A 24,128-nucleotide genomic window follows, 5' to 3' on the forward strand; every position below is an offset into this window, starting at 1 on the left:
ATTTCCCCATCCATTCTTTGTGCTGCTACCGTTACACATTTTATTTTTAAAGTAATTAGAAACAACCTAATATAGTGTTACTATGCTTGTTTAAGCAGCCAATTGTCTTTTAAGGAGATTTAAATTTTAAAAAAATCTTTGATATTTCTTTCATATTCACCAGTAATTTTTATTCCAGCTACACTCAGATCTTTACTTCACCAGGAATTAAAATTTTGTTAACAGAGTACCTCTATCAATGACCAATTGGTTCACAAACCCGGGTGGTTTCAAAGGACAGGCAGGGGAAAAAATAGCTCGAAATAAACCTAGTATTACTAATAAAATGTTTAATAAAAAATAATACATTTAATAATTTTTTTAAAATACCCTAATCAGTCAGCAGTCTTATCTTAATATAAAATGCTGGAACACTATGTGATCTCCATACCAGTGGTTCTCAAAGTGGGAAAGAGGGCAGTACAACCCCTTAGGAACATTTCAAAAGTTTGTGAGGTATCTGGAAATTTCTGGTCATAGTTTTACAAATATAAAGCATATTTTACAGTTTAAAAATTATAATTTTTCAGTACTGTACCCACCCTGGAAATAAAAGGAAGTATATACTCTTTGTTAAGAGTTACTTCACTTTGGAAAATCAGATCACTAGCACAGTGGCACTCCTGGTTCATGAGTCATCAATACCATATCCCTACATCAGTCTACATCTGCAGCACCTGCATTTACACTACTTCACTGAAGTTTTCTAATATAGTCACACCTAAGCATTTATATATTGAAACATTATATATTACCTTTTAAAAAATTTCCTTTATATTACAAGGAGGGGAAAGCATTCTTTTTAGAATTATGTATGAGAGTAGGTTATATTATTATGGATTTAATTTCAGCATACTACAGGGGATGTTACAAAATATTTATAAGGGGAAGTTAGGTCTGATAGCACAAGGCCATTGCTATAGAGTCTCAAAGTTCTTAACTCACCCATTTCTTTCTAACCCTAACTAAGCTCCCCTAGATACTTGACCAACATTTCTTTGACCTCCCCTCTTTGAGGTGGCAGGGCAGAACACTACAATATACAAGAATTTTTTGCCAACATTGAACATGAAAATCCTAAAAGAATTCTATAGTTGGCAAACCATGATCTTGTAGAAAAGCGGAGTAGAAAACAGAGGGAGAAAAAGTTACTTTAAAGAAATCAACAAGTAATCATTATAGTCACTATATACTTATAAAACCGACGAAATCTGCTGGCATTAAAAGCCCTGGTATTAATTATATCCTTCTCCTCAATTACCTTCTTAGATTATTGCAGAAATACACTACTATGGTATAGTGCTCTGCTGAAAGCTTATTCTCCTTACAAGTTTGGAATAGCATTTGCACAAGTCGTGAGGCAAACACTGCATACCTGCCCAGTCTTCTTCCACTAGCTCAGTACCTGAGGATAGGTCTATTTTTCAGGACCAGATCTCTCTGTAAACTATTCATCAGACCTTCTGTATGGTCCACAGGGGATAGTAGGAATATTTTTTGTTTATGGGTACTAAACTGAATGAATTTACTGAGGTTTTTACTGAGTTCTGACACATGATGTTAAAATTATGTGATATCAAAGCCTCATTTAGCAAAGCACAGTTGTGGCAGACTGTACATCTAGGCTCCTGCCTCCCTACATAGACTTACTTTGCAATCATCAGCTTATAGACCCTAACCCAGCAGTTTGCCATTTACTCTCATTTATTCCCTTTTCTCAATATGTTCTGCCTGTGGCACTGCAGCACATTCATTTATCCAGCAGCTATCTACAGAGGGTCTCTTTTGTGCCAGGTTCCATTCTCGATGCTCTCTCTATTCTGAAACTCCCAACCATAATGTTTCCCCAGATTTCTCCCATTCTTGCTAAACTAAGCAGAAATGAAGTATTCCCACATTACCATATAAACAATCTTAAATATCTGAAATCATGTCAGAGTAAATGTTTTTACAGATAAAAGCAAATAATAACCCTCCCAAGATCAACTGTCCAGTTTTCTTAATAGTTTGCAAAAAAAGACATGGAGGACCCAGCTAATAGTTACAGAGTAAATCTAAACTAGAGAGAACACAATTAATAAGACGGACCAATGTCTAAAGAAAGCAAGTCTTGTCCTGGCTCTAATAAGTAAAATATGTCTATGCTAGGTAAGGAAGAAGAAATGTTAATGCCCAGCAAATAAATTCTATTCTGCTACTACTATAAAGGAATACTACTATAAGGTCATTTCTATAAAAGAGTTAAACCAAAAAAGATGACAATTATCACATATACCCATCTTCAGCAGTTCTAAGTACAGTATAGGATTCCATTTCAGAGCCAGCCAGATGCAGGTTCTTGTTATCAGATTACAGCTACTCTTCTCTCATCTCTTTATCCCCTCCCTCATACTTTTATACCCTTCCCAGGCTAACTACTCATTTTTCAGGTCTGAACATTGATATCATGTCCTCTTAGAAACATGCCGCAACAACCCCCAGGTCTGGGTTAGGTGCCCCCCCGGTGCCCTCTATCATAGCACACTCATTACTTTGTTAGGATAGAAATCTGTCTTGAGAGGCAACAAAGCCAGCTGACCTGGAACTATCAGAGAAGTTACTATCAGTGGATCATAAAATATGCCAAACAGAAATCCATATTTTTGTAAAACTCAAACTTACAACTATTACCCAAGATGGAAGCACAGGTAAACTATGCAAGACTTATATACTACTTAGAAGTTTACAGAGCATTCCATATTTATTAAAAATAAAATAAGGTATTTTATTTCATATTCATCACAACCTTGAGTAAGATTACACTTTACAGATGAGGAAGTTAGACTCAGCTTTGGGGCTTTTCTCAGAGCTCCACATTAAATGAGAGAGCTGGTCTAAACCCATATTTTTTATGCCAAGTATTATTTCCACTGCCTCTGGTATATCAAGCATTTAGAACAGTCTAATAAAAAAAGAAGTTAGGAAATAGGTTTCCCCTTTTCCTCCTGTGTTTCAATTTTATATTTTTATACAAAATAAGAGTATTTCTAACTATCAGTAAAAGACATACTTTTCCCACTAAATCAAAGAAATATAATCTCATGTCTACCATCTTTTAATGTTGGGGGGAAATGCCCTACTTATATACTATTGAAATTCAACAGTTAGTTTTGTGCTTACCATGTGCTAACCTCTATGAAGGATACAAAAGCAGTATATAATGGAATGCCTGATCTAAAAGAGTTTACAATTTCCTTGGAGAGACCAAAATAGCACTAACAATGTAAGGCTATATTATTAGATGAGTGCTTATAAGGCTGAGGAAAGTAGATGAAAAGGATAAGCTTAACAGGTTTTGAGACAATGGTGAGAACTAAGATGAACTAAGAAAATGGCAAGGATTTTGACAAATGGATAGGGAAAGCAAAAAGAAAAGCCATTCATAGAAGATCATACTGAAAATAAAAACGGCGTATTTCTGGGGCTGAACCAGGAGCCTGGATTGAAAAGAGTGTCCCCTTTAAGATGGCATGAAACATAAAATTAGAAAAGTGATAGGGAGAACAGACAAACTAAAGGGAGGTAGATTAAGGAGCAATCATGTTTTTGATCAAAAAACAAGAGTGAAGAAGGCAGTAACTAAGGAAGATAAGCTGAATGTGGAATGGATTAGAATGTAGATAATACTAAAGTCAAGAGAGACAATGGCCCTTCCTTTGTGGTCCCAAGACTCTCTACACTTATCATTATCATAACATTCACAATCAAACTATGGTGGACTGTCTCTTTAGCTGTCTCCTCCTTCAGACTTTTGGATCCTCCAGAGCAGTGAGTACATTGTTCATCCTTATTAATTCCCACACTAGCATGATGCCTAGCACCTGGTAGGCACACAACAAATGTTTGTTGAAGAAATTAGTCAGTCTATCCAGGTATCTGGTTCTGTGACACTGGTTAGGGTGGCAACCAGAGGAATCATTAATACAAAGGATGTTTGAGGAAGCACTTAAAAAGGTGAGTTGAAGATACAGGAAATGTGTTATGTGACATATCTTGAGTGAGTACTTCAAGTCTGGGTACCTGGGTATAGAGAACACTAAAAGTTTGGAGAATAAATCCAATAGGAAGACAAAGATCTCTCTTAATTTTGGACACACTGAATTATCTCTGAGGATGAGATAAGACTATCCAGATAGAAATGCTAAAAAGTAAGCCTTGGGGATATCCCATTCTTTGAGTACTAGAAAAGAAGAGACATGAATTTGTCAGGGAACATTTTTTTAAAGCTAAAATCTAGCTAGAATCTTAAATTTGCCCACTAATGTGAGGGGGACCCCCAAGAAAAAGAACAGAATTATCTGCTGGAGGGTGGGCCCTTTGTATAACTGGCTTCCACTGCTAGGTGAGTGTACCAGTGTACCAGCTGGCATTGTGAGAGGCAGCATTTGGCTTCAGTGAATTTTTTTGGAAGATTCTCTCAATAAATTTGCTTATTTCATGATGGGGATTTATGAGCACACTGGCCCATACCAGACTGAGTGTTCAGCAGTTTATGACCAAAACACAACATAACCCCTGTGCCCCACTCTCCCTATTCACTCAATCTCACCCTGAGTGACTGTTTTTGTTTCACGTGACGAAAAAAGTACTCAAAGGGAAACGTTTTGCTGATGTGGAAGAGGAGGTGAACCAAAAAACAGCAGAAGCACCAAAAGCCATCAAAATCGACAAGTTCAGAAACTGTTTCAAGCAATGGAAATGTTTCAATAGATCTACTGCATCAATTGGAGGGTACTTTGAAGGTGACTGAAGTTTTAAACATGTAAGAATAAATATACAATTTTTGATAAATAAATTCCATTTAGGGGGCAATTTCCCCTCATATATGAACTCAAGGCACCTAATTTTACATGGAAGCTAACCTTTCTGCTTCCTTTCTTTGCTCTGAAAGAGATGAAGCATAGTGAAGAGAAAGGACTCAGATATTGAAACAATATATACAGTGTCTGCAACAGCATATGTCTAAATTAAGAGTATAATGATAGTGATCAAAACCAAGAAAGAAAGTATACATTGCACAGTGCCATTAAAACAGTAGAAAGAGTAAGAAAAAAATTAAGATCTAGATCTGCAGGAAAAACATAGTTTCATTCAATCAGGTATAAGCATATTTATTCCTAAACAATCAAAATAGTATAAGTTTTACATGAAAACACACTATTATCTAAAACCAGAAAATTACTGAAGATGGGAACCTATAGCTAAAAGGTCCATTACGTCACTTTCACTTTGAATCAGTATTATTTTTTGCTTACCTGAAGAAGCTCTTATTTGTAATACTGTACATTTATTCTTGATCTAATAGATATCAAGTAGCCAAAATATAAACCGGATACTGAAAACTACCATCTAAGTATAAATAAAAGTCTGGCCTACTTATGAACTCACTGTTCATTTAAACATCCATAAAATAAGGAAAAAATACATACTTGTGACTAGCTAGAACAAGGCAAGGTGGTAAATCAACAACTTACTAAATTATTGGGACTTGACAAATTACAAACATAGTCACTGCTCTGTCCCCTTAATTATAATTATTATAATGTTATTTTTGATGAATATAATATTCAAACATCCAAGTACAGTAGGTTTTCTATCATCCAGCATGGTTAGGAAATGAAATATAGTCATATTCCAATTAAAGTTACTATTTCCATATGTGAACTGCCAATTTTAAAAGAACTTGATAATGATGATCAGTAGATCATCAAAATAAGTAAAACAGATGATCAAAAATAACTAAAGTTATGTTTAACAAAGGCTTTAATCTAAGAGGTACCTGAGAAATTTATAGTGAAGTTCAACTCAACTTGGCTATTTATTGTGCACCTACTATATGTATAAATTGAACAGAACTGAGAATTGGCAATATTTTAGTTCATTATAAATGAATGATTCTTATAAATTATTCTATGGTGTAGATTTCTGGAATGTATGTAGTATCAGATACAGTTGCAATTTGTATACATCCCTGCTCAGAAATTAGGAGTTACTGTATTTCACTCCTTAGTTTACCAATATATGATTATAAAGCACCTGATATTTTCTAATAATGAGTGACATTTAATAATTGCATTAAAAATGCCAAAATAATAATAAATAATTTGAATACATGTAATCATTCCAAAGAACATAAAAAATGTGTTTGAGCACTGTGGAATAATATGGCTATATACATTATATATACATAATATGTTACATATAACTATATATATTAAATGGTTTAGAAATATAAAAAGATACATGCAATTACAAACACAGATATTCTAGATATCGAAGTTAATTCCACATATGCAAATAGCTTATCTAAACTATATGTAAAAACTATGTCGGTCTGATCTAGTAATTTTTGAAGACTCTTTCGAGCCTTTAAATCCTAATTCTCTGAATGAACTGTCTCGGAATACACAGTTTCAAACAAGACTCAGAATCACTTCATTTCATTTGGTATTAAAGCCATCTTTGTTTATGTTTACCTATAACACTTTTTAATCAGCTTAACCTATAACACTTTTTAAAAGTAACTGACTAAAAAGTATTAAGGGAATAAATACATGTAAATATATGTATATATTTCTTTATGAGGATATTTGTTTTGAATTATTCTAAAACTTACCCTTTAATTTAAAATTTCTTAAAAACCAAATGCTTAATTTTATGGGAGCTCATATCTTCAGCTCATGTAAGAAAATGGAACCTCCCTGTATCATACTGAAACCAGAGGCACATAATTTCCTGAAAGTAACCACTACTAAAATAACCTTATTTGATCAGTACATCAAAATATACTTCAGAAGACACTTTTTAGTAATGGCCAGTTGGTGAAAACTACAGAATAATTCTACAGTATCCACAACTGTCTGCCTGAGTTTACCAGAGAGATTTGGTCTAATTTTCTGCCTCCACTTCTATTACCTACTTACTGAGTAGGTAAAATGGTCCTTTAATGATGTTATCTACAAAGAACTTCCCTATTATTTTAGGTTAAGGCTATATGCCTGTAACTCAGCCGAACAGATTAGTTATAAACCATAATGAAAACTCACTATTCACCTTGAACTTCTTCAATTTGTTTTTCCTGCTAGTATGTTTTATATGTTCACGATCTTATTGGGAAAAATCAGTTCAATATAGCTATAAAAATAATAAAAACTCTTGTTGTCTTGCAGCTAAAGCTAACTGTCAATTCTTTTATATCTTTCTCATGGGATATTTTGGATTCAAAGCCTATTACTTCAGCCTCTGTCTTCTCCTTCTCTATATTTCATAGGCCACCATGGTTCTTTATACTCAGTGGCCACCTCCCTTCTACCTACCTATTTTGGTCTAGTAATGGTCTCTGGTTGACTCAATAGTGTCTGTGTAATGTGCATAAAAAGAAAGAAACTGGTCAACTCTCTTTTCCTAAACCTCATTTTGATTCCCCCTTTCCTCTATCAACATTGCACTATTCCAATATTAGACAAGATTACTTAAAATTAAAAATATAATTCACTTATTCTCTTGACTTTACTAGGTCCAGCAGAAGTAACACCTGCTTGAGTGTGGATGGCAGGGTAATTAATATTGGTATAATAATTCATAGCTTTAATTTGAACATTTCACCTAAAATGTCATATGGTGTATGCTTTAAGTGTGATATTGTTGTAACAGAATAACATGCTTATGATTTCATAATGGAAGATTCTGTAATGAAAAAGGGGGCGTTATTTGTGTTGGACCCTGCATATAAATTAATTTTCAGACAGTTCCAAAATTCAGAAAAGAATTAAGTCAGAAAAAATAAATATTTCTCTCTGAGGAAAAGAAAGCTTTACCAAATCACACTACAGACAGCCCTATAAGGCCAGCTCTGTTCTGACATAAAATAGAATGATTCTGGGTGATCTGTCTCTTTGAAACTATAAATAGATTTTAGTATTATAAGTAGCAATAATGTTTGCCAGAATGTGTTATCACCCACATTCTCTTCCCTGAATCAAGAATTCTAGCTCTTCTCTCTCTTCTTCAGTTTGAATTGTTTCATCTGTTTGATTTTTTTATTTGCATTTTCCTTCCTCTTCTTTGAGGAAAATCACCTAATTTTTGAAGTTGTTTTAAATTGGGGCCAATACTGACTAACCATTTAAGTGCTCATCTGTAATTTCCACAACATACCAAGTACTGAATTTTGTAAGCCTGGTTTAATTCTTACAACTTGGCACTACAGGCAGTATTACTCTCCCTTTATAGATGATGAGGTTAAGGCTAAAGGAAATTAAGTAACTTGCCTAGGCACACAGACAGTAAATGAGGGCACCAAAAAATGTCAGAACCAGGAGTTCAACATACTGTTGTCCATCTCCATATTCTTTCTACTCCACCAGCCCTTCACAAAAAACCTTTCTTACCTGTCTTAGCTGACAGCTATATGTCTGAAACTTGGTATGTTTTTACGAGGCACTAAGGGTAGAAAACTACACTTGAACTGGTTGTTATAATGCACTCTTTCGAATTTTATATGCTTTACTTGATATTTTATCAATTTTCAAGAAGCTACAGTGTTCTTTAGTAAATAGAGTTTCTGAAATAGACAAGTAACACTAGAATTAGCTACTCATATCAGATACAACTCAAGGTACAAGTCTTTTACACAAAATCCTTGATTGATAAATTTAGTTATTAACCTTGATTGATAAATGCTACTATGGTTATAGCAGCAGTGATAAAAATAATATCATCTTCTACTATCAATCACTGAGCACTTAATGAGCCTGGCATTTTCAACTGTTTATTGAGCAGTCTTAAGTGATTCTTAATCTAGGTGATTCGATTAAATCACTTAGTTATTTCCAGGATTATCAATCTGTACCATCTGATTGCGTGTGGAGTGCCTGCCTATCTAAGGAGAAGTATTAAATTAAACCTATCCCCTCAACTAATTTGTGTATGTAAGTACAACCCAAACTGATTTAACAGATTCATTTAATACTACATTTCCTGGTAATAATCAAACTAGTCTCAAAGAGGCTCATGAAATCATTATAAAGTCTCCTAGTTAAGGAGACAAAAGCAAAGTTAACATATTGAGAAAACATGAAGTACCATCTCCTGTTTCTGTAATCCGAGAGGTTGTGAAGATAAGGTGGGTGTCAAGTATCCCAGATGGGTGTCCATCCAGCTCTTAACTTTTCTTTCCAGTTCAACTTGAACAAACAGCTTTATTCACTTGTATTCAATATTTTGCCTCCGCTTTACAAATCCACATCCCCAAGGTATCCCTTCTACAATGTCTTAGTGGTCAGGGGTGAGAGAAGGGAGATTGGGGTGTGAATAAGAACTGCAGTCAGTAGAAATTTCTATACCATGGTTGAGCAAGAGTCAACCTGAAGGTACTATTGGCTAACACCAGCAGAATGAGAAGAAGAAAGGGACTCATTTGTGCCTTTGCCGCTGTCCCAAATGTATCTCATCCTGACCCTTTTTTGGCTTCTTCCTCTGGACAGCGTGCAGGCCTGCAGGTGCTACGTGGTTTCCGACCCTGTGAAGAGTTTCGGGCTGGACCTTATCCCTTAGAAGTGAGGTGTGGAGAGCAGGATAATCTGCTCTTTAGAAAATTCATTTTTCAATCAGCTGAAATCTTATACTTGTCCCACTTAATTTTTTAAAGCATAATCACCTCAAGTATGTTGCTTAAAAATGTTTCCTCTCATTCAACACAGGGGAATTTTGGAGAAGGGCATTTATGTTATCAAAAGTTTATTTAAATTTTGTAATGAGTGCTTTCTAACTTCTGATATTTAAAACATTACCATGATATTCAAACCTTAGAGACAGTCAATGAATTAACCAAAATCAAAACAAGCAAACAAAAAATCCTCTGAGCTACCCTCCTAATCCTTTCCAATGATAAAAGATCAATTTTATTCTCTTGCTTTTGCTGGACTTTAAAGTCACAAAAGCATTCACCAAAGAAAACATTCTTTAAAAAGTAAAACAAGTACTCTACAAAAAAAAAAAATGAAGCTCACCATGTCAGTTAACAACTATAAAAAGGCAATTTTAACAGTATAATATTAAAGTCATGACTGTTAAGGGGTCTTTCCAAAACAGCAGAGGAAAAGTTATAATCCTGCATTTTCGGAATTATAATATTCGGCAGATTCAAACATGAAAACAAACAAGACTTTTGATAGACTCTTAAATACATACTACTTACATGACACCTTGTAGAACTTTCTGGGGATCAGGGTCAAATAGCCTGTCAACATAGTGGCGACTGCTAGCTGTTACTTCCTAGAAAGTGGGGGGAAAAATTATGACATCTGAAGCCATGCAAATCACAAATTCACAGCATCACCCACATCAATAGCTATATAATCTAACTTAAGGTAGATGCATTAGAATTTCTATAAAATACTTATATTAAATCATTCCGAGAAAAAGCATGTGACAAGATAAATAAGACAAGGAAGCAAGACACCTGGTTCTCGGTGAAAACGTAACTGAACAGTAGGACCTTTGTGGTGAGCCCTGCGAGCTTTGCCAACAGAAGAACAGGGTTAAGTGTTATGAAGCAGTTAAGTTTCTTAAGTAACTGTTGGATGTCACCTACTTATGAATAAGAGATAGGAATGTTGCTTCTGTTTAGTACCCACTAAAAGGAAAGAAAATCTGGCTTTCAGCAAGGAAAAAGGATAAGAAGTTCATGAATGGTCTACCAGGAATAGCCTAGGTGCAAGAGGAAAACTCGCAGACTGATGCACTGTAGCTGGGCTGCTAGGACACATACACATGTAAAAATAAAAAGGAAAACAAAGGAGTTGTCACACTTTCTGTGAGGGGAAGACAACTAAGAATTAGAGTGATTTTTCAGGTCTGAGACAGTTAGCTAGTCTGAAATGGCTAAGGCTGGATAGAAGGGGGAGAGTTAGGGCATAAAGGGCAAGGGGAGACACTTACCTCCTTTAAATTGTATCGTGGGGCTTGCTCTATATGTTATTTCTTGTAATATTTATTTTGGGGAGGTAACAGTGATTTTCTTACATTTAATTTTCAATACTTAACATAATTTAAAACAAAGAGCATTATTATTAGTCCAAGAACCAGAGAAAAAGCATTTTTGTCCCTTGGTTTTTCTTTCTGATGCCTGATGGAATAAGCTCATATACCCATTAGCAAAAAATGATTATAGTGAGGAGAAAATACTTTTCCAGTTTACCCAGAACCCTATCAATAAAAAGTTCACTGCCAAGACACAATGCCAGCTTACGCTCTGAGTCACCAAAAGCAACTCTTAAGAAAAACTACACATATTCTAATTTCCTGACAATATAGTTAATCCAAAATCAAAGCATATTTTCATATTATAAGCTTGCAACCAAAATATACTCATAGTTTACCCAAATACCCACTTTAAAATGTATTCCACTTATAAAGAACAAAGCTGGAGGTATCACACTACCCAATATAGAGCTACAATAATCAAATTATTCTACAGAGCTACAATAACCAAAACAGCATGGTAATGGTAGGAGAACAGATACACAGACCAATGGAATGGAACTGAGAGTTCAGAAATAAAACCACACGTATATGAGCAAAAAAATTTGGACAAAGGAGCCAAAAACACACAACGCAGAAAAGAAAGCCTCTTCAATAAAGAATGCTGGGAGAACTGGAAAGCCACAGGCAAAAAAGTGCATCTAGATTAGTTTGTCATCTTGTAAAAAAATTAACTGAAATGGATCAAAGACCTAAACATAAGAATGAAAACAATGAAGTACACAGAAGAAAACAGAAGTACTAAACTTACAGACCTGGGTCATAGAAAACATATTATGAATTTGACCCCAAAGGCAAGGGAATTAAAGGCAAAAATGAATGGGACTCTACCAAACTAAAAAGCCTCTGTACAGAAAAAGAAACCAACAACAAAACAAAAAGGCAACCAACTGAATGGGAGATGATATCTGCAAACGGCTCCAACAAAGAATTAATATTCAGAATACATAAGACCTCATACAACTCAACACCAAACAAATGAACAATCCATTTAAAAATGGGCAAAGGACCTGACACGCACCTCTCCCAAAAAGTAATACAAATGACCACAGATACATGAAAAGATGCTCAACTTCACTATCTTTAGGGAAATGCAAATCAAAACTATAATGAGATACCGCCTCACCCCTGTTAGAATGGTTACTATCAATAAAACAGGTAGTAAGTGTTGGGGAGGTTATGGGGAAGAAGGAACCTCATTCACTGCTGGTGGGAATGTAAACTACTATAGCCACTATAGAAAACAGTATGGCAGTTCCTCAAAAAACTTAAAATAAGAGTTACCACATGACCCAGCAATCCCTCTTCTGGGTGTCTACCTGAAAAATCTGAAAACATTTATTTGCAAAGATTTGGGCACCCCTATGTTTACTGCAGCATAATTCACAGTGGCCAAGACAGAGAGACAACCAAAGCCTCCTTTAATAGAGGACTGAATAAAGCAGATGTGCTACATATATTCTATGGAATACTACAGCCATGAGAAAAGATAAAATACTGCCATTTGTGACAACATGGATGGACCTTAAGAATATTATGCTAAGTGAAAGAAGTCAGCCAGTCAAAGTTAAGAACCACATTATTTCACTCATTTGTGAGATATAAACTCACAGACACACAAAGACAACAGTATGGTGGTGACTAGAGGGGGTAGTAAAGGACAAAGGGGGCCAAATATATGGTGACAGAAGATGATTCGTTTGACTTTGGGTGACGGGCATACAGTGCAATCTACAGATCATGTACCATAGAAATGTACACTTGAGTTCTGATCAGTTGGTTGGTGTTGCCCTGCAAAGTAAAAAGGTTGCTATTTGATTCCCAGTCGGGGCACTTGCCTGGGTTGTGGGCCCAGTCCCCAGTCGGGGTGTGTGTGAGAGGCAACCAATAGGTGTTTCTCTCCCTCTTTTTCTCTTTCCCTTACCCCTCCCTCTAAGAATACATAAAATCCTTTCTAAAAAAAGGAAAGGGAAGAAATATACACTAGAAACCTATATGAAACTATTAACCAAGGTCACTTCAATAAATTAGAAAAAAAAGTGGCAGCAAAAGCAAGACTGATGAAAATTCTTGTGCCTAACAGGATACCATGAAAATACCTGCTAACTGGGTCTGGTTTCCTCAAAATCACAGAATCACAGAGTCAGAAGGACAAATCCCTTGGTTAACAAATGAGGGAAGATCTTTATCTAGAAGTCAGACTGTCAAATGTGAAATAGGGATGCAAACAACTGTACAAATACATCAAGAGCAACATCCAGGATTAAAATGTGATAAAAACAGGTAACTTTTGTTACTCCATTTGAGCACATGTGTTTTCCTGGCTTTCTAATATGGTAAGTTCTTCTGAGCACCTCAGCCCCTTAGCCTCCCTCCTACTTGGGTGTAATCTTTGATTTTACTGCTCCTCTCAAATATATTTTCCCACAGCTTCTACATCTCTTACCTCTCACTGTGGTTTTTAAAAAGGTATTTGAGTTGGAAATCTATATCTTAAAAAACACAAATTTTGCCCATTAATAGCTATTTTCTTTAGTGTTCTGTGCCTAGTTCATTCAACTTAAAAAGCAGTGAGTACCTACTATGTGTAAGGCACTGAAGGAGACATTAAAGATTGAAAAAATTAGTAAGGCTTGGTCTCTGCCCTCAATAATGCATATTCTATTGTAATTGTGTTTACGTATTTATATTCCCTACTTGAACACAAAACAGATGTATACAAACATAAAGGCAGCACTGAGGAGGGAGTTAATAAACCAGGAGATTCAGTGAGGCCTTTTTAGAGGAGCTGGTTTTGGGAAATGAGTAAGACTGCACAAGAATGGGCAAGGAAAGAAAAAACCAGTGTCATAATCATAGCCATTGGACAAGCAAAGCCAACACCCATATAACATCAGCAAGTATACCAGGTGCTGGAATTGAAAAAGGAGGGAACGTAGACAGGTGACCACAGAATGTAAAACACAAAAGGCCAACCAAGACGTGACCCATCAGTGCAGAGTTCAGATCGGCTTTTGGTTTAAAAGTTCTGTGCTAGGTGCCAAAGAAAGTAAGAGAATTTTATGGCAGAGCTTTGCATTTTAGGAGCTTATAGTCTATAAGGAGGTCAGTCATGTACACAAAAACTAATCCTCTGAGCCACAAAAACTAATCTGGTATTAGTAAGTTGGGCAATACAGTCACTTTTTCATGTTTATCTTACTTTGTGCTTCTGCCTAAAATATTCATTTATTTGTCTGTATGGGACAATTCCTATTATTTTATTGTTTTCTGTTGTAAATCAGGTCATCTCTCCCCTCTCAGCTCTCTTTTCTCCTTTCAAAAGACAGCCTGGATTTGTAAAAATTTGAGAGAGAAGGCAATTGGTACAGATATTAAATAGGTTGCTCAGGAAAAGCCACACCCTTCTCCCAAGGACCCTTTTCTTTTGCCTCTGTAACTTGTTTCCTTAACCAATTTCTTCTATGGCTCACTTTTAATTGCCCCCGTAACTTTCTAAATAAAATTTCTCAATAAACTTCTCTTATAATTTGGGGAAAAATAAAAGAAGGTAACATCTGAACAAAGACCTGAAGAAGGTAGAGGACTAAGTCTTGCAGCTATCTGGGAGCAAAGCTTTTAAGCAAAAAGAATAGCAAATGCAAAGGCTCTGAAATGGGAAGTGTCTGCTGTGCTCAAACAACAGAGACCATCATGGCTGGAGCAGAATGAGCAAAGGAGAAAGCAGGAGACTTTCTGGTCAAAGATGGGCCAGCTGGTAAAGAGCTGTGTTGTCCAATATAATTACCACTACCCTATATGGCTACTGAGCATTTGAAATGTGGCTAGGAACCGAACTTAAAAAACTGTTAACTTTAATAATTAAATATAACTCTAAAAACCAACACTGGCTCTTTCCAGGTGGCACCAAGCCATGGGCATCTCTCGGGACAACTGGCACAAGTACCGCAAGACTAGGGACATGAGAAAGCCATATCACAAGAAGCAAAAATATGAGCTGGCACACCCTGCTGCCAACACTAAGACTGGCCCACACGGCACACATACAGTCCATGTACCAGAAGGTAACAAGAAGTACCGTGCCTTGAGGCTGGATGTGGAAAATTTCTCCTGGGGTATGGAGTGTTACACAGGCAAATTAAAGATTATTGAGGTTATCTACAATGTATCCAACAACAAACTGGTCCACACCAACACTAGTAAAAAACTGCAGCGTACTGAACAACAGCATACTGCTGACAGTGGTGAGTCCCACTACGCACTGCCCCTGGGCTGCATGATGAGGGCCAAACTGACTCCTGAGGAGGAAGAGATTTTAAACAAAAAATGATCAAAGGAAATTCACATGAAACATGATAAAAGGAAAAGGAATGCCAAAATTAGCAGTCTAGAGGAGCAGTTCCAGCAGGGCAAGCTCCTGGCCTGCACTGCTTCAAGACCAGGCCAATGTAGCTGAGCGGACAATGGTGTGCTAAGGAGTTGGGAGTTCTGTTTGAAGAAAACCAAAGTTCAGAAAGGCAAATTAAGTCCTCCTCCCTCCTATCTTAGCTCATGTAAAAAAGGTGTTTGCCGCTCTAGAAAACAAGGAAACAAAAGCAAATGAACAAACACACATTGGATTCATATATTAGAAAACTTTTAAGAGTATTTAGAACTACTTAGGTATGTAAATCTACTTTCTCAACAGCAAACTTTATGAAGCCTAAGTACCAAAGAAGTATTTCCAAACAAAATTCAATATCCAAATTGTGTAAGATACACCCCAGATTTTGAAGACTTGCTATAAAAAAAGCAAAATAATTTCATCAATTATTCCTTGTATCAATTATCTGTGTAAATACTATTTTGATACATAGGTTTAAATAAGACATATTAAATTAATTCCTTCTATTTTCTTTTTACTTTTACAGTACAGCTACTAGAAAATTTAAAATTACATGTGTGGCTTGCACTGTTTTTCCACTGCACAGCACTGGTAAGAGTCCTATTGGTAACTGCAAGAATTTTTATTTTTATGGTATGAGTTGGAAAGCAATTAGAATTTTGGGAAAATAGAGACATGATCTGACTTGTTTTAAAAGGATCTCTCTGGCTGCAATTTTAGGAACAGACAAATGTGTGAAGGGAGTCGGAGAACAAAAAGCAGGGAGGCTAGGTAGGAGGCTATTTCAATAATCAGAAATGCTCTTACTTCAGAGACATGATAGTAGCCTGGACTAGGCAAGAGTTTTGGAGGTAATAAGATTCACTCAGAGGCCAGATAAATGTTGAAGCTGAAATGACTGTCAAATTGGATATGCTGTCAGACTAGATGTGAAATGTAAAAGAGAGAAACTAAGGATAAAACCTAAGGTTCTTGAGTGAGAACCTGTAAAGATTGAGTGAGTTGCCAGTTAATGAGATGAGGAAAATTGTGGGTGGTTCAGGCTTGAGTGAGAAGATCAAAAGTTCAGTTTGGGACATGTTAAATTAAGAATTTTATTAGACATGCAAATGAGAATGTCAAGTTGGCAGTTGGATACATAAGTCTAGAGTTTAGGAGAGAGTTGCGGGCTGGAGACACAAAATCAAGGAGTTGTCAGCATATAAATGGAATGAGTTCACTTAGGGAGTGACCACGGATAAAGCAACCCTTGAAGACTGAATTTTAGAGAACTTGAAGCAGCAGCCAGTGTGGTGGAAGGAAATCCAAGAAGCCAAATGAGAGAATGTTTCGAGGAGGAAGTAATCACAGATGCCAAATACTACTGATATGTAGCTTAAGATGATAACTAAAACCTGACCACTGGATTTAGGAACGTGAAGGCTATGGGTGATCTTGACAATAACAGTATGGGTACAGTGGTGGGGCCAAAGCTTGCTTCGAGAAGATTTAAGAGAGAATGGGAAAAGAGGAATTAGAAAAAGGATATACAAACAGATCTTTCAGGGAGATTCATTATAAAGGGGAATGAGGAAATAGAAGAGTGGCTAGAAGGAGCAGTGGAGTCAGGAGAGTTTTTTTTTTTTAAGATGAATACATTAGAGCATGCTTATTCATTGGTGGAAAAAATTTTAATAGAGAAGAAAAACTGATGGTGCAATGGGGTAGGGGAGAACTTCTGGAACAATGTTCATGGATAATTCAGAGGGAAGGGAATTAACTAACCAAATACAGCATGAAAAGTACAATAACCAAAGGAATTTAATTAGGTGATTATGGTAGTTGAGGGCTTGTGGACATTCTCTGATCAATTCTATTTTTTTAGAGTGAAAATGTAAGGGTGGAGATGGGGCAGGATAGGGAGGTTACTGGTTTGAAGAAAGAGAAGGAATAAGACACTGAATGGGCCAGAAATATGTACTAGGATTGCCAGGCAGCACTAACTCTCTAAGGGGGTCATGATTATAAATGTAAAGTGAGACTAAGTAAGCATGGCTATGTTTTCCTCCAGATACACTAAAATATACAGATGTAAACATAAATAAGAGTTAAATTTAGCCAGGGTTGGATATTCACACTGAGGTTCCTTTCTGCCCATGGAAAAAAACTTAGGAGGGTTTCCAATATTCTGATCTTTCAAGATATGGCTTTATTCTCACTTCGAAAAACCAATGCCCTTTTAAATTACTTTGTGTATAGCCCTGGCTGGTGTAGCTCAGTGGACTGAGCACAGGCCTGTGAACCAGACAGGGCACATGCCTGGGTTGCAGACCAGTTCCCTGCAGGCCAGTTCCCAGCAGGGGACGCACGAAAGGCAACCATACATTGATGTTTCTCTCCCTCTCTCCTACCCTTCCCATCTAAAGATAAATAAATAAAATATTTTAAAAAACAAACAAACAAATAAATAAATAAATTACTTTGTGTATATAGGTTCTAGTAGCTGGAAGGAACTGTATACATGGTGATTCCTCCATCTTCCCAACCAACAGAGTGAACGTGTCAAGTAATCAGCTAAAAACTCAGGGCACACTATGTGCCCACAAAAAAAAAAAAGCTAGCCAGGGTCAGACTATATGACCTCTGCCTTTTGGCAGAAGGTTTCAAACAAATGACCTAGCAAGCCTTCAAAACCCAAACTCATTTTACACATTGAAAACTGTAACAGAGCCACCACATAGGTTGAGGGGCAAAAGCAGGTTTACAGTTGAGAGTATGCAAGACTGTCTATTCTTATACTAGTATTTATCTATGAAGCATTGTATTACTTGTGTTATCTGTCTTACTATTTTGTATCTTTACTTACAATTTATCTTTTAGGTAATGATGGCTGGTAATTTAAGCAACAATCAACAGAAGTAGATACTTAAACCTAGTTTTGCCCACCCTTGTATATTAAAAACCTATTACATTTTATTCTTAATAGCAGTCACCCAAATTATACTATGTGAAAATGTACATGGATCCCTTCAGCATAAAGTTTGTAGACAGCACATTTATGAATTAGCTTCTTCTAAGAGTTGAATCTATCGTGTGCACAAACAAGTAATCATTAAAAAAGAAGTTGGAAATAAATTTCTTCTTGCAAGAAAAAACAGAAACAGGTAATTAATTGCATTCCACTGTATGGAAGCAATTTCCCTTTTATTAGAGTGACCATCTGCAACAGGCAGCCTCTGAGTTGGTCCCCAATGATCCCCACCTCCTGGTACTAATCAAGCCCTGTGTAATCTCACCTTGAGTGGGGACTGGATGCAGTGACTTGATTCTAGCAAATGCAGAGAATGCAGCAGATGCGATGGGATGTCATCTCAGTTCTCTCTGACAAAGCCAGCAGCCATGCTGTGAGATGCCCTCTATGAAGAGGCCCACATGACATGGAACTGAGAGAAGCCTCTCCCTGGCCAAGAGCTGGCAAGGTACTGAGGCCCTCCTCAGTTCAACAGCCCACATGGAACTAAACCCTGCCAGTAACTTGGAATTGGATTCTAACTCAACTGAGCCTTTAAGTGAGATGCAACTCATGATGACACCCTGACTGCAGCCTCACAAAACTTTGGGAGAGAGGCACCAGCTAAGCCACACCTGAATTCCTGACCTATAAAAGCTATGACACAATAAATGTTGTGTTAAGGCAGCTAAGTTTGGGGGTAATTTGTTACACAACAACAGATAAACAGACATTCAAGTTTATCATAGTGAAGGGGCACTGTAATAACTGTCACAAAATAATACACATAAACCAAGAGCTTTGGGCTGCAGGATAACCCTCCCTGTCATCCTTCTTTAGTAATACAAAAGAAAAGAGGAAAAACTTAGATAGTCAGAAAACTGGTCAGACATCCTGAAAAGGCAAACTAGAATAGTCTCCATTTGCCCTTCTAAATAAACTGCCCATGACTGGGGTGAATTAAGACCTTGCATTTTGCAAAACAAATTTTTCAGGAAGGGTTTTGAATGCAAAATTACTAAGTCCCAGACTTACCACGAATAAGCTTTAACTCAAAAAGAGAAGAAGTGTGTTCAACAGAAATTTGGGGGTGAAACAATGAGTGTATTAGACAATGAAAAATTACAATTTAAGATTAATAAGAAAATATCAAACTACTTTTTATTTCATTAAAGTCTTATTTTAAGTATATCTGATTACAGTATGTTCTTTATTTTGAACATACTCAGGCATTACGTGGTAGAAAGAACAAATGATTTGGCATTTATGACTTAGGTTTGAGTCCTACTTTTACCACTTAACAAGCTTTATGACTTAGGGCCAAAATAAAATTCTGAGACTGTTTCTTCGGTTATAAAATGGTAATGTTACCACATAGCTCACAGTGTGGATCAAATGAGATAACATAAGAGAAACCCTTTATAAACTGTAAAAATACCATACAAATACTGATTTCATGGAAATTCTATTTTTGTACAAAAAAGATAAATGGCTTTAACAAGTGTGCTAATTTTCCTCTTGGTTATTCATATTCATGATTAAATCCTATTATTCAGACAAAAATATCTTTTCTCACCTACTACCAACTTTCTCAAAGAGAAAGCTATGTACTTAATACACATTTGAGTGCTAACCTTAAAAACCTAAACTTTTCATTACTTGGGATTTCTAAAAACCACTAAAAATGTATAAAGTAATAATATGTGCAGTTTTTATCACTAACTGTAGGTGTTACACCATGGACACTGAGACAATATAAGATCACAGTTAAGAATACCAATGCATAGTTTAAGTGTAATTGTTTTATATATAGTGTTCTCTCTCCTATACAACCAACACCCCAAGAAGAGACACACAACACCCCAAAAAGAGAAAGGTAAGTATTTTTATAATACTTGACACTTGTTTAGTATGTTACTGTTTGCAAAGCATTATCCTATCCATTTTCTCCCTTAATTCATATCTGTCTGAAGTGTAGAAATTAAAATATTACAAGGGGAAATTGTGACCCCTAAGAAATGAAACTTTAAACTAATAATTGCCAATCAAATTTTAATATCAATTATTTCACAAACTACTAGGGACTTCAAGAAAAAATTGTTATAATGTTCATCATGCAGCACATAAAATCTTGGTTGGGGGAAAAATGAAAGGAATACAACCAAAAAATAGGAAGTTTAAGATCTATTACAGACAAATTCAACATGTGAATATCTTTAATTTACCAGGTGTTATGCTAGGCCCTGGTAATAGAGAGATAAGATAGTCTCTTATTCTCAAGGCATTCACAGCACAGAAAAGAAGCTGATATGTAAGCAAGTTACAATTATAACCTGTAAACACATGATTAGTGTAACCATAAAAGTATGACTGTAAGTAACCATAAGACATAGAAACTCAAAGATACAACCAAAAGAAGTACTGAAATTAGGGGTGGAATGGGAGGTGATGTGTAAGCAGCAAGGATGAATAATTTGAAAGACTAGTATTAACTTGCCAGGTGAAAAGGGAAGGAAGGGAAAAAAAAGACAAGGACTCTAGGTGGAAAGCACAACACATGCAAAAGAGAATTCTGAAGCAATGTGGCGTGTCTGAGAAATGCAATTTAGTATTATTAACGATATGGTATGCACTTAGAAATACAAAACAAAGTTGAAGTGTCAGTCAACAAACATTTAAACAGCTATGAGGCACTGTTCTAGGTAATTAACAAAGATCCTGTCCCTTAAGGAAAAAAGAAAAGCCCACACTTGCAGAGTTTACCTTTTAGCATGGGCAGAAAAATAAAAAGCAATAAACATAATAAAAGTAATATAGCCCTGGCTGGTGTGGCTCAGTGGATTGAGTGCCAGCCTGCGAAACCAAGGGGTTGCTGGTTTGATTCTCAGTCCAGGGCATATGCCTGGATTGTGGGCCAGGTCCCCAGTGGGGGGTACACAAAAGAGAACCACAATTGATGTTTCTCCTCTTCTTCTCCCTCCCTCTAAAAAAATAAATAAAATCTTTTTTAAAAAGTAATACAGAATATTAGAGCGCTATACATACTGATGGGAAAAATGTTTAATCAAAACACTTTTTTCCTTTGTCTTTATACTACAGGGTCCAGCAGAAGGAACACCTGCCTGAGTCTGGTTGGTAGCATACATGAGTATCTTGCATGAGATGGACAATGACTTAAACATTTTACCTAAAATGTCATATGGTGTGCTTAAGTGTGACACTGTTATGTTACAGAATTACATGCTTATAATTTTGTAATAAAAAGGTGGCGTTATCTGTGCAGGATCCTGTATACACACTGTCACAAACTGGGGAAAGGGAGAGTGCAGGAGAGAAAGAGGGAAGGACACTAAGATACACACACTGCTCAGAAAGTTGCATGCTCCCAGAATCTCAGCAGTCCTAAACATGGGCAGCACTACTCTCTAACATACATTTTGTAAGTCCACAGCAGTGGTTTGGCTGTTAAAATGACAGTAGGTGCGACTGCTATCCAGTGGGCAAGGACTAAGGATACTAGGTGTTCTACAATACGTGGGACAACAGGGCAGTATTTCCAAAATACTTGCCACCATGCAGTCATGTAGGAAAAAAAACATTTTTAATTATCCGAGCTTACAATTTAACTCCATTTTTGCATATAAACACAAAATATGTTCCATATTGTTTTACTATACAATTTTCCAAGAATGGAACTCCCATGTGAATAAAGTTGTACTTTATCTTATTAGGAACTTTATCAAACATTGTTCATTTCAGAAAGTCACATTAAAAAAGCCCACTTATTGTATACAAGTAACCATTACATCATACCTATATCAGTCTGTAGTGTAGCAGTCATATTCATAGCCAAATTACATATATTTGCAAATATATCACTAATTATTCTTTCTAGAAGACTAGTACCTGCATATTTATTTATTTAAATGATATATATTAGTTTCCTGCTCTTTCTTCCTTAATACAGCTGGGACATTATGCCAATTCTTAAAAAGTTTTAAGAATTTAGAAGTTTTAAGAATTCATAGTTAACTTATCTATGAATTTCACTTCAGGAAAGACAAGCTGCTGCCACAAAATATGTTTCAAGATAAGGGAGTTAAGTTTGTTACATTTGCGAACCACTAATAAAACAGTTCATGTTCCAGTCTGCCGGGAGCCCCCCAAAACCTGTCTCCATCCCCTAAATGATTTGAAATCAAAATTTGATTTTCCAATGTCTCCAAAACTCTGTCAAAAAAAAAATAATGCTTCCTTTGGTTACTTTGACAATTTTATGAAATGCCAAATTCACAATTATTCATTTTCAAGCCCAGTGATATTCGATGTGTTTGTATTTGCCCCTAAAGAGATTAGGGCTGCCATAATCCAGTATATCAGAAATCAGCATTTACTAACTTTGATATCAGCATTTTACTAACCTGTGCCTTAATTTCAAATCATATGTCTTCCTCTTTGGTTCTGGTGAGATAGTTAAACTCACAACAATCTAAATATTGCTGCCTAAATACTGTTACTTTGAAGAGTTTAATAGTTTATTATACTATTAAACCAAAATAACTACTACACAGTTCTTCCCTAATTTTGAAAATATCTGCCTCCTTCTGGAACAATACAATAAGGATAATACCATCAACAAAGACTGATCTTTTCTTAAAGACAGCCATCATGGCCTTCTAATGTACTCCAAAATTCCCACTTGCCTCCAAAAGGAAGAAAAATAGAACAAAATGCCCAAGTACTATTTAAAACCCAGGATTTGGGGGTTGTTTTCTTTTCTTTTAGTTCTTGTATTCTGGTACACTTTGGGTCCCATTAGAACTCAATCAGATTCTCATTCAATTATTTTAAATGCATCACATAGTATTGCAATTATTTTTATCCTTAAAATTTTTAAATCATGAATTCATTCTTTGGTGTTTCTAGAGGCTCACAGCACCTTCTCTGCACCCCCATTAATAAAGTCCTGCTTTTCCGTAGTGTCTAGCAACTCTGAAAAGTTTATAAATGGCACTTCACAGTCGGCTGGGTCCCATCAGTATATAAGTAATTTGCTTATGACAATCAGGATGCCTGGAGTATAATCTGCTTCAGTTTCACAAACATGATCATGAAAATACTTATCTTCTCCGATAAGAGGCAACCCTGACCTCTCAATAAATAACTGACTGAAAATCAGGCTTTACATGTTAAGAGAACATATTTTTTTAATTATTTGATTTGTTGTTTCTTTATTTTTTCAAAGATTTTATTTATTTATCTTTAGAGGGGAAGGAAAGGAGAGAGGGAGAGAAATATCAATGTATGGTTGCCTCCCGTGTGTCCCTTGCCAGGAACTGGCCTACAACCCAGGCATGTGCCCTGACTGGGAATTTTTGGTTCACAGGCCCACGCTCAATCCACTGAGCTACACAAGCCAGGGCAAGAGAACATATTTTAAAATAAATAATAAATAAGTGCTCATAAAGTCTGACAAAATTCTAAAGTGTAAGGCTGTGCACACAATTTTTCTTTTAATTTAGGTGTTTGGCAATCTGACTCTGGCAATTATATAATGGCACATGACAGTGGGCAATTCAACCTCTTTGATTCTGTTTTCTCCAATTGAAAATCAAATGACAAGAATGAACTAGA

The 24,128-nt window shown here is 36.1% G+C and overlaps 1 protein-coding gene and 1 pseudogene across 3 annotated transcripts in view; one reads left to right on the forward strand and one right to left on the reverse strand.

Moving 5' to 3' along the window:
• Nucleotides 1-24,128, reverse strand: part of ARMC8 (armadillo repeat containing 8) — a 100,973-nt gene that overhangs the window by 67,418 nt on the left and 9,427 nt on the right. For 2 of the 3 annotated variants that reach the window (XM_037139435.2, XM_037139433.2), the window contains exon 2: nucleotides 10,277-10,353. The exons of the other annotated variant lie outside the window; for it this stretch is intronic. In XM_037139435.2, the coding sequence (XP_036995330.1) occupies nucleotides 10,277-10,353 (77 nt within the window). The remainder of the gene's footprint in view (nucleotides 1-10,276; nucleotides 10,354-24,128) is intronic. 3 annotated transcript variants of the gene reach the window in all.
• Nucleotides 15,035-15,724, forward strand: LOC119044870 (40S ribosomal protein S8-like; annotated as a pseudogene).

This window comes from Artibeus jamaicensis, unplaced genomic scaffold (genome assembly GCF_021234435.1).
Source record: "Artibeus jamaicensis isolate MK-2021 breed Jamaican fruit bat unplaced genomic scaffold, CSHL_Jam_final contig_519, whole genome shotgun sequence".
NCBI classification, from domain to species: domain Eukaryota; kingdom Metazoa; phylum Chordata; class Mammalia; order Chiroptera; family Phyllostomidae; genus Artibeus; species Artibeus jamaicensis.